The following is a 14,032-nucleotide window of genomic DNA, read 5'->3' on the forward strand; positions in this document are numbered from 1 at the left end:
AAAAAGGTACTTTGTATTTAAAAATACTGTCGGTCAGTGTTATTATAATGGCTATGATGAAATATATTTCAACTTTACTATTTGAACATTTTTGGTATAATTATTTATAAAATAATTGATCAAAATTATTAAGAGTAATTTTAACCACTCTCGTTAATATAGTTTTGGTCAAAAATGTTATAACAATGTTGGACAAGGAGATTTTTATAATTTGAGGAAAAAAAGTCATGCTTTCTATTTTCACCCTTCATTTTTCTTATCTTTCGGCTTCAATTTCAATCCTTTGCCTTCAACTTTTTTAACTTATTTTATTTTTCTCCTTTTGCCATTTTTTTAATACATTTTTATGTTAAGAAAATCTTTTTTTCTAACTGTTTCTTCTGCTCAAAACGATAATTAATTTAGAGTTTCAGATGAAATCCACAGAATAATAAATAGACTGGATCGACCTGTAAGCGTGCATATAATATGAACCCGAGCAAGCTTAATTTTTTGTAATCAAATGGCGTGTTCTTTCCTCCTCCTCCGCCTCTTTTGGATCCGATCTCAAACGTCCTCTTGATGACACTAGCAGAATGAGCCGAGTCTACAAGGATTTCCCGTCGTCGCTGCTTCTGAGGCGAGGGCCGGGCCTCGCAGTCGGAGGACGGCTTGCGGCGGAGGGCGATAGCCTGGAGCTGGATCTCTTCTCAGCCACCCGCTTCACTGGTCCTCCGCTCGGATCTGGACCTGGATCTGATAGCCTCGAAGGTATCTATTTTCACTTTATTTCTAGTTGTTGCTTCCCCTTTTGCTTTTCTGCTACAACTGGTCATTCTTTTCCTCCTCTCTCTTTTTTTTCCTTCTGCTGGTTCGCTTGTAGAATTTAGCAAGTCGGTTGCGCAAGCTAGGTTAGGGAGGAGCGGCATGGATGATCTTCTGGATGCGGAGCTCGGGAAGCACGATTACGATTGGTACTGTTGCAATTTATGTCTTTTGTAGTTTCATGGCACTATGGCAGCTTTCGTGAAAATTTCTGATCATTGATGATGAAAGTTGCAGCTTCTTTCGTTAAATGACTGGCCTAGGTCGTTGTTATACTTGTTGCCTGCTGTTAGGCGATGTGGATGATTTGCGTATTTAGAAAGAAGTCCATAAATTATAATTTCATATGCGGACGTGCATTAGTTGATTAATGATTCTTTCTGCATTTTGGAAGGCAGGAAAAGAATAATGAAGGAATGACTCTTGTACGTGCTTTCTTTGTCTGACTATTATGTTTGATTGCTCTAATGGATTTGTTTTATTTGGAAGCATCCCCCTTTTACAGATAAATTTGCTGCTATTTTAGTCAAAAAAAAAAAAAGGTCCATGTTTTGTCTCATCTGATTCTATCAGGGAACTTCTGAAATTAGTATTCCAAATCTTACAATTGACCTTGATCAGAGATAAATAAATTAGGTAAGATTAGACACCATTAAATCTGTATAACTCATTTGATATCAATGTAACTTAGATCAGCTGGATATTGATGACAAATCTGATCTGTGGCCCCTTTAAGGTGTGATGGATAGTTTATAGGATCATTTGTTCAATAAATTTGATATGGGATCCACAAACCTAATGTGTATTTTTCAAATAAATTGGTACCCAGCAAAATCTTTTGGAGTTTGTTGGAAAAACTTGAATAATCTGAACTCCAATTGGAATTGACTAAAGTTCATCTAAAATCCTATGGTTTGATTGATTTGTTCCAGAATCTAACTTGTGTTACTGATTATTCATGCACTAAGAAGCTAGATAGGCTACTTTGAGGGAACAAGAAATCAAATAGTTTTTTCAAACACATTTACCACTCCTGTTGAGGTGAGAAGGCATGAGCAGAGATTTGATTTGTGCAGCAATATGGTTGGCGCACATGATGAGGAGAAAAAGGCAGATAGGAGGACATGATAATTCACTTAGGAGAAGACGAAATTGATTAGGGGAGGTGGCAGCAGCCACCTTGGAAAATCCTAACCCTAAATGGGGGTGTTCTGCTACTATGTGAATTGGGAAGAGGATACTATTAGCTAATGTATAATCCTAACGACAAAACTCTAGACCTAGAGTGCCAATCTGGGGAGTAAACCTACTACTACATTTTTAACACCTAATAACTCACCTTTAACAGATTCCGTTCATAAAATGTGGTTTAATAATTAGCAGGGCCATGATAGTACTCATGTAATTGGACCAATCCAAACCTTCTTTGTGCCGAGGGAAAGAATAATCAGGAACCCTTCATCACTTGTCATCAACTAACTTGTAAAAGTAACATTCATATCCTTGCAAATGGTTTTAGGATATATTTTTTTTCTTTTCTTGATGTGGACTTTCAACATTTTCATTTTCTTCCACTAAGAAGGCCCTAATATCATTCAAAAAAACCCTGACATCTCTGTTAAACAGACATACTGCACTTAAGAAGATGCACAACTCCATGAAGAACAACCCTTTGCAATTTTGCTTTGATTACCAACATCCAAAATGCTGCCAATTCTTCATAGGATCTCCATTTAGTATCTTATATGTAATAATATTAATCTGTTTGAGATGAAAGTTGAAACCACATACTATCACTAATTGTGCATTATAGTAATTTGTTTGTGATGGGAACATTACGTTTTATATTTACCACTGCTTGACTGAATTGTTTGAGTGTAAACTGTATTTCTCTAACTTCTTTCTACTTTATTTCTCTTATATCTTGAATAAACAACTTTCACAAATTGAATGTCAACAGGCTTCTAACTCCACCTGGAACTCCACAAGCTGCTCCTCTGGTTTCTAGCGAGAATCAAGTGCCTGCTGATGCAGCAAAGCGAACTGTTGTTAGATCAGCTTCAACTACTAGAGCATCTAGGGTTAGTGATTAGTATCATATCATCACCTGAATTATCAATCCCTATTTAATTGTTATTCATTTTATTAAATATTTTTCTCATATTGAATATGATCATCTGTTAGTATGGTTTGCTTTGTTAGACTTATCAGACAGGTTGCGAGCCTTATTTCATATCAAGTTAAAATTTCTTTTCAATTTTTTTAAAAAAGATAACTGCTATAGTTGAATTAAATGTTCTATTTTTGGCTTGCAACATTTTAACCTTGTGATTGATTATCTCGTCTCTATGTTCTGAATACAATTTAACATGAGCAAATTTTCATTCCAGTTCAAATTTGTGAATTTAATACCTTCTTATTTCATTTGATCAATTTGTTTTTTAAGTCAGATAATTTTGGCAAATAACTCTTGTTGCTCTCCAAGGATGGAGTGAAATAGTTTCTAGTGGAATAACTCCTCTAGCAAGTTCTAGAAGAAAAAAGGATTATTTAACTTGCAAGTTCTTAGTAGTGGAAGTCTTTGCATGCAACTAGTTGCATGTGAAGACATAGTATGATCAGGCAGAGAGTGATTGATAGCTTGAACAAATTCGCCACTCATTGTAAATGTTTAGGACTTGAACAAAGTGTCACTATTGGAAACTTCTAGGAAATTATGGTAGGATGAACCAAATCACGCATGTGAAGACATAGTATGATCAGGCAGAGAGTGATTGATAGCTTGAGCAAATTCGCCACTCATTGTAAATGTTTAGGACTTGAACAAAGTGTCACTATGGGAAACTTCTAGGAAATTATGGTAGGATGAACCAAATCACGCATAGAATGAGTCAAGTTTGACTAGGCCATTGGTTTGATATTTCAAATGGGTTGTCTGTATTCTTATTGAAGAGAAGCGTTTTAGTCGAATTGTCTGTGAAGTTATCTATGCTTAGTACTTTCTAGATTGATGGTTGCTGGGAAACTTTGCACTTAAAGCATGCTAAGTATGACAAGTGTTCTCTATTAATGCCTATATCGTGTTCTTGAGACGTGTCTCAATTTGACATGATTTGGAATCTTCTACCATGTCAAGTTGCCCAGTTGAAGTGTTTCGTTTTGATAAATTATCAAAATTCGATACTACTTAGCAAAAATAATGTCTCTTGTGTTGTTGTGTCAATCATCTCAATAAGTATCATGCCAACACTTTACATCTCTTGATATGCTACAACACAGGTTAAGATGAATTGAGATAATATTGTTACTTTTATACGTTATGCCCATATAAGATAACGTAAAAACTATACCATTACAGTCACCCATAAAACTCAAAATTCAAATCAATAATTATATCATTTAAAGTGTTGCCTAACATTTATACTATGTGGTCAGTAAGGTGCTTTGACGAGCAATCTTGATCACCTAATACTAAACCCTCCATCGGAAAAACAAGGTGAAATGGGTCTTGAACCCCTTTTGACCTTACTTCGACTAGAATACATAGAGTACAAGAATTTAGAGTGTGAGTTGGCACATTAGTAGTCGTGAGCATATCTTGATTTTTTGTGAGCATATGTAGGAGTCTCCAACTCCTATTCATGACTGTTCTACTGATACCTTCATATAAGAGAGAGCAGCTAATTTAACGAATGTTTGCAGAGTCACATCTCATAGATCCACCATTTCTGATTCCTTCTATAGGTTTTTTTACCAAGCTTTTCCTATTTTGCTTTACATAGGAGTACAATCAAATCGCCTTATGAATGGGTGTGGCAATTCTTTTAAGGAATTCCATGCAGTTTTAAAATTTTATAGAAATACTCTTTGAGCCAACCAATCAACTTGTTATTAATCTTTTAACTCCTTCAAGGGCCCACCTATCACACAGGTAGGGTCTCCATAGAAGGAAGACTACTTTTATGGACATCTCATTCTCCTCAATGAACATCTAAAAGTGTTTAACCAAGTATTGCTTTGTTAAGGCTATTCTTGTGTTTATATATAGCCTTCATATATATATATATATATATATATATATATATATATATATATATATATATATATATATATATTGGGTTTAAGTTAGGATTTCTTGTCCTATTTTGCCTTTAAAAAGAGGCGATGATTATTATAATAATAATAATTATTATCATTATTATTTCATGCATGGAGGCAGAGCATTTAAGTGTTACACCATATAAGAAGGCATTAAATATATATGGTTGCATGTTACGTAAGCCCCCTGCATTTTTGTGTAGCATTTTCATATGCAATCACCACCACATTTTTAAGGATACTAAAACATAAATTTCATTGGTTCTAAATAGTAACATGCATACACAATTATACCATTTTATAACAATGGAAATATTCTTGAATTTTTAAATAATCCTTTGTATGAAACTTAAACACATACCTTTTCCATGAATTGACAGCTTGTATATCTTTGCATCTTTAAGCGATATTTTTGATAAATTGCTCTCATAGGTGAAACAATAGTCATAATCATTAGAATCAAGTAATGTATCATGCATATCAGATCAAATATAAAAAGCAATGTATCATGCATATTGGATCAAGTATAAAAGAGAATAGGGGTCTTACCGCGAATCACTGTACAGAGCTCAAGTACCTTTTTGAGAGGCTTCTGGAATCCGGGAAGTGCCAGTCACTAACCATATGCATCCCCCCATCTTGATTAGGGGAATTGAATTAATATCTCTTTTCATCTCTGTATTAATTGCATGCATCTATAAGGGCATCATCTTACATCATAGCAATTGATTGCATGTATCCTTTGGGTTCCATGTCCAAATTAGAGACATGGAAGGAACCCAAAGGCAAGTCGAAATGCATATCTCTAAGACAAAGTTCCGGCCCTCATGTGGGTTTGATCCAGTTCTCTGCCCCAAAGAACACAACTGGTGTACTCCTGTTGTCAACACGTTGGTGCATTGATGCCTGTCATAGACCGTTCCAATTTTGAGCAATGAATAATGAAAGAACAATAGAATGGGGAGAAGAAGACAGTAGACCTCTTATGGAATTGGCTTTATTACTCATATCTAAGTCACTTTAACCCTTAGAGTGACCCCTCTTTTGTAGAGGGCAAGTGTCTCTTTAAGGCACCAACAATTTCTACCCTGAGACATAATCACGAGGCTAATATTATCAACTATCAGCCAAAACAGATATTACCTCAGCTGTGTTTGACTGTGTGGGGTGTCTCAAGTAATTAATAATTAATGATGGGTAACTCTATAGTAAATAACACAAAGGTAAACAAGGGAGTGGTAAACTTCGATTTTGGCATAAATACAGTTTGTTCATCTAATCTTTAATTTGTTTATGGTTTAGGCTTGTAAAGTTTTGTTTCTCTTCACTGTAGTTAGTTTAACTCCAAGCTATCAATATCTGTCAGCTTCTTGTTATATGCTTATGCATCTTTCTGTTGGTTCTGTTTCCAGTTACATTACCAACTGAACCTGGGAGTCCCTTATGCTAAGGGCCACTAGACCCTTTTTTTTCTTTCTTGGAAATTTGAAGAAAAACAGACAGGATTCATATATAGTAAAAATTGAGATATTAAAGCTGGAAACTTTTTTTTTTGAAATCTTTTATGCATGTGCTTTATGTTTCCAATATTGTCTTATTACTTGCTTGGCTCGTTTTTTTTTTGTCAATCACAACCTGCTTTCTCGAGGAGATTTTTGAACACCATATTTTTCTGCAATCTGTTGTGCAGCTATCTGTTTCACAAATGGAGAGCAGCCATTCTATACGACCAGCCAGAAGTAGTTCTGTCACTCGAGCTTCTGTCTCATCTAGCTATTTATCCAATCACAATCGCACCTCAGTCCTGAACACTAGCTCTGCCTCAGTCACCTCTAGACCATCAACCCCTATCAAACGGCCAGTTACCCCTTCTTCAGGAAAGACACCAGTGCTAACATCTCGTTCTGTGCCAACACGTTCATCCACTCCTGTAAAAGCTAGATCCGCCTATGGCTCTCCAGTTGTTAAATCTGAACCATCACACAGTTCTAGGCCTGCAACTCCTTCTAGGCCTCAAACTTTTAATAATACAAACTCAATCAATACTTCTGTAATATCCTCGTCAAGTTCTCGACCATCAACACCCACTAGACAACCCATTTCTCGAGCAACACCATCAGCACCAACAGCAGCAGGGCGCTCCCCCTCTGTTGGGAGGCTTCCATCTAGTATTAGCCGCATTCCATCTTCAACAACTTCTTCCCGTCCCAGCTCCCCAAGTCCACGGCCCCGGCCACTAGTAAATTCAGCATCTTCCTCTCGTCCCAGTTCACCAAGTCGACCTCGAGCTCCATTGACTCCAACATCCTCTCGTCCCAGCTCCCCTAACCCACGACCACGGGCTCCAGTGCGGCCAATTGATCTCCCAGATTTTCCCAATGATGTGCCACCAAACCTTAAGACAAAGTTGCCTGAACGTCCTCTATCAGCTGGGAGGGCACGGCATGGAATGGCACTTACTGTCCAATCAAATTTGAAATCTGAACCAGTTGTTCCTTCAAGTTCAAGCAGGAGGATTTCTTTACCAGTGGTTTCTCGGAGTAAGTTCCCAGAAAATTCACCCAAGCCACTCCATAGCAATGGACACTACAATTCACCAGAGAACCACAAGCCTGTGACAGCAGAAGCTGGACTTCGCCGGAGTCCTAAACCAGCTTTATCTACAGAAAATACTGGATTCGGAAGGACAATATCAAAGAAGTCACTCGACATGGCTATCAAGCATATGGTATGATATTCATGCGCTCAGCATTTATATCACTAGCATAAACTTTTCTTAATAACCCAGACTGATAAGGTAAACAAAGGTGTAGGTCATATATGCTATACAGATTTACTCTACTAAGAGCTACTTCCCTTTCCGGTGTAGGACATTCGACAAAGCTTGGGAGGTATTCGTGGTGCATCAATTTTTCCTCATAGTATTCGTTCTACAGTTCCCAAGAACCGGATTGTTCGTTCATCAGAAGCCATCGTTCCTGTCAGCAATGACGAAAGCTTTACTGAAAATGGTAGCTATGATGGAGCTATCTCAGTAGATTCCCATGTAGCAAGATCGCACAACATAAACTCCATCATCAAGTCTCCAGATATGAAAAATCTCACAACCATGGAGCAAATGAATGACCTAGATCTCTATGGTAGCTATAGGTATGATGCAATGTTGATGAAAGAGGACTTGAAGAATACAAACTGGCTTCTAAGCACGGATGATAAATCTGATCAAGGCTCACTGTTTGAACACAGGTTTGAACCGCTACCCGAACTTTTTGATCCTCTATAACAATTCAGTTCATTGTCAGTCGAGTCTGTCATGACGATTTAATATGCCATGTTCCACGCAATCTGTTTCTTGAAAGCTTGCTTTTTCTTGTCCACAACAGGATGCATTTTTTTTTATCGAATTGGATCAAAATGTGGTTCGATCTGCAATATTGTAACACCTTATTTTTTATTTGTTCTTTACAATTTTATTTCTGCTGGTAAATTGTACTTGTACCTGGTAATGTATTCTGCATCAGCGATTAGTGGTTTAATAAACTTCATCTTCTCAATCTAATTTAAAGTTGTGTTAAGGGTTAATGTGAGATTATAATCTCAAAATTACTTTCCGAGCTTATTTTTCTTTTCGAAAATATTGCCTTTAACAAATAGTATATACATTAAACAAAATACGCTTTGTAAACATGTATTTTGACTGAATAATATATTAGTATTATAAAGATTGACGCTAAATATAATTCAGGGATATAGATCTCATGTATTACAAACGGTCAGGCATAAATAATACAATTATAAATTTCAAGATGCTAAAATATTAAATTAAATACCTCTTGTACAGATGGAAACCATTCCTTGATTAATTAATTTTAAATGATTTCATTAATAACAAAAATCAGGGATTTATTCAAATTCCTCTATGGCTAGGGTGGTAAATAAATTAAGCGTTTGTGAATAAATTTAGTATTCGGCTGGGTAAAAACTTCGTGAAAAAGTTTCATTCAATATACATAAAATTAATTAAACAAATAAACTTGAACAGTTTGTTAAGTTAAACAAATAAGTTTGAACATAAATGTGTTCAGCTCATTAACGTTCGTGAATAATATTAGTGAACAATGTTCATGTTCATGAATAATGTTTATAAACCATATTCATTAATAAAACTTATTTCAATATACTAAATAAACAATAAAATAAAATAAAAATAAAATAATAAATTTAAATTATCATATTCAATATTCAATCAAACAATTAGAGTTTAAAACAATCAAATAATCTTGAATTGAAAATTTGATAACGTCTAAACGATCTAAGCTTAAATTGAGAGCTCGATAACATTTAAATAAACTAAGCTCAAGCTAAGCTATAAATAATCTCAAGCTTATAAAAAATAAACCAAGCCAAACTTGAACAATTATTTTAAAAGTTTGGTTCATTTTAAACTTGGCTAGACTCGACTCGATTATCTTATCAAATAAATTTGAATATCTCAAAATTCGGCTTAGCGTGATTTGTTTACCGTTGTGTTTGTGGCATAAGTTGTTGATGGAAGTGATTGGAGGGTGCAATAAATGAATTGGAAGATAATAATAAATTATATATAAATTAATAAGTCTAACTAAATTTTATCAATAATTTATGAATAAATTTATTTGATTAATTATATAAAATTTAATTATAAATTTATTTTTTTCAAATAGATAAAATATATAGTAATTTATAAATTTTATAATTTTAAATTATTTATAGTATTTTTAAAATATAAATTTTATGTATTAGATAAAAATTTAATCTAATTCATAAGTACAACATTATTATTAGTTGAACTCGGTAAAAAGTTCAAATTCGCTTCAATTTTGATAAAAAATTTAATAAATAAATTTAACTCATTTACTTAGTTACTATGGTTGATGATAGTTTACAAATAGACAATAAAGTGTCTTCAACTTGCTAGTTTACAAATTTACATTAATAATAAATTAGATTATAAGGTAAATTTAAAATATAATTTATTCACTGATATGGAGGTAAGTAAGGATCCATATGACGGATCCTTGACATGGTCAACAAAGAAGAAGCTATGTGGCAGGGTCAAGGTTCAATCAATACAAGGACCATGTGACACTTATCAAGACTTGGTCAACATAACTTTCACATGATGCATCAACAATCTCCGACCTTCCGAGTTGGTCTGATTTGTCGATCCACCAAGTTGCTAATCTTCCTAACCTTCGAACTGACCAACCTTCCGGCTAGTCGAGTCACTAAGTTGTCGACCTTCTGAGTTTCCTGCGTGTGACATTTACTAACATTAAAGGACATGACTGTAATGTCTCCTTAATGACCTTTAATGACACTTTAAGGGTAAGTCTTTTGGACATCTTCCTTCAATGACTCTTTAAAGGTGAGTCTCTTGGGCTTTTCCCTATAAGAAAAGGGGAGGAGACTAATCAAGGAAGAGGGATTAAGTTATCATCTCATATGATCATCTATTTTATGGCATTTTTCTCATCGTTTCTCCATTTTATTTCTATTAAATTTTCATGCTAACTTAGGTATCGGAGTGGTCTCATTGGACCTCCTAACACTATGTGAAAATAGATAATAAACTTAACCACTATTTACTTTGTTAATTAATAATTACAAAGTAATATATAATAATCAAGTTTGATAATAAATTATAGTAAATACAATTTTAGACTTTGTAACTTTAAAAATATGGGTATCACTTCTAATTTTATCATCTAATATTTTATTCCATAATATATATTCATGAAATAATAAGTTATAAAATAAAATTTATATTTCTAATTGCGAAAACAATAAGTAGAATGAGTTAAATTTTTTACTATAACTTAAATCAGTTTATTAGTTTTTCCACTGAATCTATGCTACAACCTAAGTCCGCCGAAAGCATTACGTTTTTCTCCTTTGGGTTTTCTCACCGACGCCGATGCCCACGCCGAGAAAAGCATCCTTCTCCATCATCGACGCCGACGCCGCACCTTCTTCACCATTGCCTCACCACCAACGCTCGACGGCTCCATGTCCACCCTCACCATCTTCGGCCGGGCTTCATCTGGCCTATTTTTCCCAAACCTCATCTCCGATCAGTAGGACGCCACCATCATCTTCATCACCGGCACACTGAGGAAAGGGACTTCCCTCCCTCCGGTCATTGCCAATCGCCTCACCCATGTAAGGGGCTTCCCTACTTAATCTTCTTCTCTCCATCTTCTTCGGCAAGCATCAGCTGCAATCCATCTGCTCCATCCACCGGAAAGGAGTGGGGCTTCCCTTCCTCAACCGGGGGCCTCTCCATCGATCAGCAACTTTCCATTATCCATTTGGGCAACTAATATTAGATTTGAAGCTCCAATAGATCTTCCCACAATTCCTCTTTCATCAGCCATCCACAGTTCTTCCACGACTTCTCCGATAGGTCACCTCCAATCCGGATAGCAAGCAGTGCAGCCTTCATCTTGATCAAATCTGGATAGACTGAGCCTTGGGGTTTCCCTTTGGTGGAAAGCAGCCTTCATCCAAGATCTAGTTCCAATAGACCTTCCAAGGTCCGAACTGCAACTCCATTTCTTCTTCGTCAAGATCACAAGCTTGGGTTTGATATCTCCAATGCATTGTTTATTCTTCATTGTTGAATGGTTGTTTGTTCGGTTGATTGCTTGTTCATTGTAGGTTGAATTGGAACGAAATTATCATTTCCTATTCAGGATTGCATTCACTTGGGTTCAGTTGATTCACGCTCATATTATGCTCGATAAAATGTTCCTTACATTGGTTCCCTTTATGTCTCACAATTTCTTTATGGTAATGTCTTGTTTTGTTGAGTGTTAGTCATGATGGTTATTTGGTTAAAATACACTTAGCTTAGATTAGGTTAGATGTTTACTTTGCATTTTCATAAATTCATTCTCAGTTGTAGCTTAACATGTTCACAATTCGTGTAGTGCATTACTTCATGTTGCTATCATTTCTTCTTGCTTGTAGTTTAGTGATTTCTTGTTTATGTTGATTTCCTTTCCTCATTCTTAGCATTAGAAATCTAAAATCCAAAACCCCAGTTTCAAATAACTTGATCCTAATATTAGAATTCATCAACTAAAATCCTCGTGAAATATGGTCCGAGTTGCCCTATACTGTATTAGTGTCGGAAGGAGTTTCAGTACTTTATTATTTGTAAATGTGTCTTGATAACACATTTATTAATTTATTAGTATATTTAGATTTATAATTTCTTTGTCATTACCTTACAATTATCTTTACAAATATTTGATGAAAGAAAATAGAGCTGAGTGTGTCTCATTTGTAGATCCAAGTCACAGACCTACATGTAGTGTGGGCAAAGAAGGCAGTAAATTGTCACAATATATTGTTGCTCAGTTGGGAGCATTGAACAGAGATAGTATCTGCTTCATCTCATACAACACTAGGTAATATTTTAATTATTAATCAATTCCTACTATATACTAGTTAATGTTATATTTTCATTTGTGTAGGTACCATTGGATCCTAATTATAATTAATGAAGATAAGAATATGATATATTTATTAGTCTCCTTGAGTAACAGGAATCAATACCATGCTCGGAAATCTATTGTGACCAAGTAGGTAGTAGATTATGCTGATTGTGAATGCATTCAATTCATTAGAGGTTGAAAAATTAATTTTATATTTTTTACAATGTAGTGGGGTCAAGATATACAATGCATCAAGGCGTATTTCAAAATGATCAGATTTTAAACAATTGATGGTATGTATTGTAATTATGTATTTAGACATCAATTAATAATTCTTATTATTTGGATTGCGACTTATTGCATTACATTTTCAATTTCATTATGATAATCTAAAACAAAATGATGGTGTTGAATTTGAATATTGTGTAATGCGGTATATAAAAGAGATAGTCTTGGATGAAGAGCCATAATTGGAGAGGAACATGAATTTCTTTTTTATAAAATATCTTTTTTATGAAATATTTAGTCATTTTGCATTAACCCTCAAATTTTTGTTAATGCTTCAGTTTGCAGTATAAAAAAATAAATAGGATTACAATTAATTTCAATATGATGAAATCAGAAGTGAATGGAGTGAATTCATCTACCTCTATATGTGTGTCTAAGTGTAGGTTGTGATATAAATTTTGGATTGTATTTAGAAATTTATGGATACAAAAGATTTTTGGGTTATAGTTAAATGTGTATTTTATGAATATACTTTTGTGTTGTATTTGATATTTGTGATATATTTGTTCCATTTTGATGATAAAAATATTATATTGTAGTAAAATATTATGATATACACTTTTATCAATTAAATTTATATTGTAGTAAAATATAGTCAATTACTTTGATATAATGAATAATGATAGAGTAATACAACATAAAATACTTTGATAAATTTAAATAGTAGTGTAGTTAAAGAAATTATTTACTTCGCTAATGATCAAATTTGTGAACTCATTCATATAAATTATTTCGCTACATTAAATTTTTTATTGTAGTAAAGTATACTCTATTACTTCTATACTATGATGAAGTAATACAATAAAAAAATATTTTGACCAAGTTAAATTATGCTGAAATAAAATTAAATATTTACTATATCATAATACAAAAATTGTGAAGTCATATACATATTTTACTTCGTCAATCAATGTGACCTATGAAATAACATATCATCAACCACTTTGGTATTTTTATTGACTTTGATGAAGTAAGAGTCTTTTTACTTCAAAAACGGTTTAATTTTGAACCTATTTTGGACTAGCGATAGACTTCGGTAATTGTGCGGTAAAATAATAAATTGATTCTTTTAATTCATGTGTGTCTATTTCGGTAATTATCTATCTATTGCTTCAGATAATATCCGAAGTTTATTATCGATTTTTACATAGTGCGACGAACCCTTTGATATTTGTTGCTCTCTACAAGAAATCGTCATTCTACATGAAGAAATCTAGGAGAAGGCTTGCTTGACGTTATCATTCTTAATATTGGGATGGAATTATGCCGTTGCATATCGTAGTGAGATATTCAAACTGGATCAAATTGACGTCGTCTGTGGGAATATGAGCGCGTTGAGCAATCACTCCCAAAGTTTTTAT

General features: G+C 34.2%; 1 protein-coding gene and 1 long non-coding RNA gene across 2 annotated transcripts; both read left to right on the top strand.

Annotated features, from left to right (window-relative positions):
* Positions 1-436: 436 nt before the first annotated feature.
* LOC122001853 (flocculation protein FLO11-like) lies at positions 437-8,461 on the top strand. The gene is made up of 5 exons (XM_042556812.1): positions 437-750; positions 863-953; positions 2,765-2,885; positions 6,593-7,630; positions 7,772-8,461. Exons 1-5 carry the CDS (start codon positions 576-578, stop codon positions 8,183-8,185), a joined length of 1,839 nt encoding a protein of 612 aa, XP_042412746.1. The 5' UTR covers positions 437-575; the 3' UTR covers positions 8,186-8,461.
* A 2,344-nt stretch (positions 8,462-10,805) lies between these two features.
* LOC122000293 lies at positions 10,806-12,627 on the top strand. The gene is made up of 3 exons (XR_006117061.1): positions 10,806-11,477; positions 12,236-12,356; positions 12,423-12,627. It is a non-coding gene; the product is annotated as an uncharacterized LOC122000293 (long non-coding RNA).
* Positions 12,628-14,032: the final 1,405 nt, after the last annotated feature.

Source organism: Zingiber officinale, chromosome 7A (assembly GCF_018446385.1).
Source record: "Zingiber officinale cultivar Zhangliang chromosome 7A, Zo_v1.1, whole genome shotgun sequence".
NCBI lineage: Eukaryota > Viridiplantae > Streptophyta > Magnoliopsida > Zingiberales > Zingiberaceae > Zingiber > Zingiber officinale.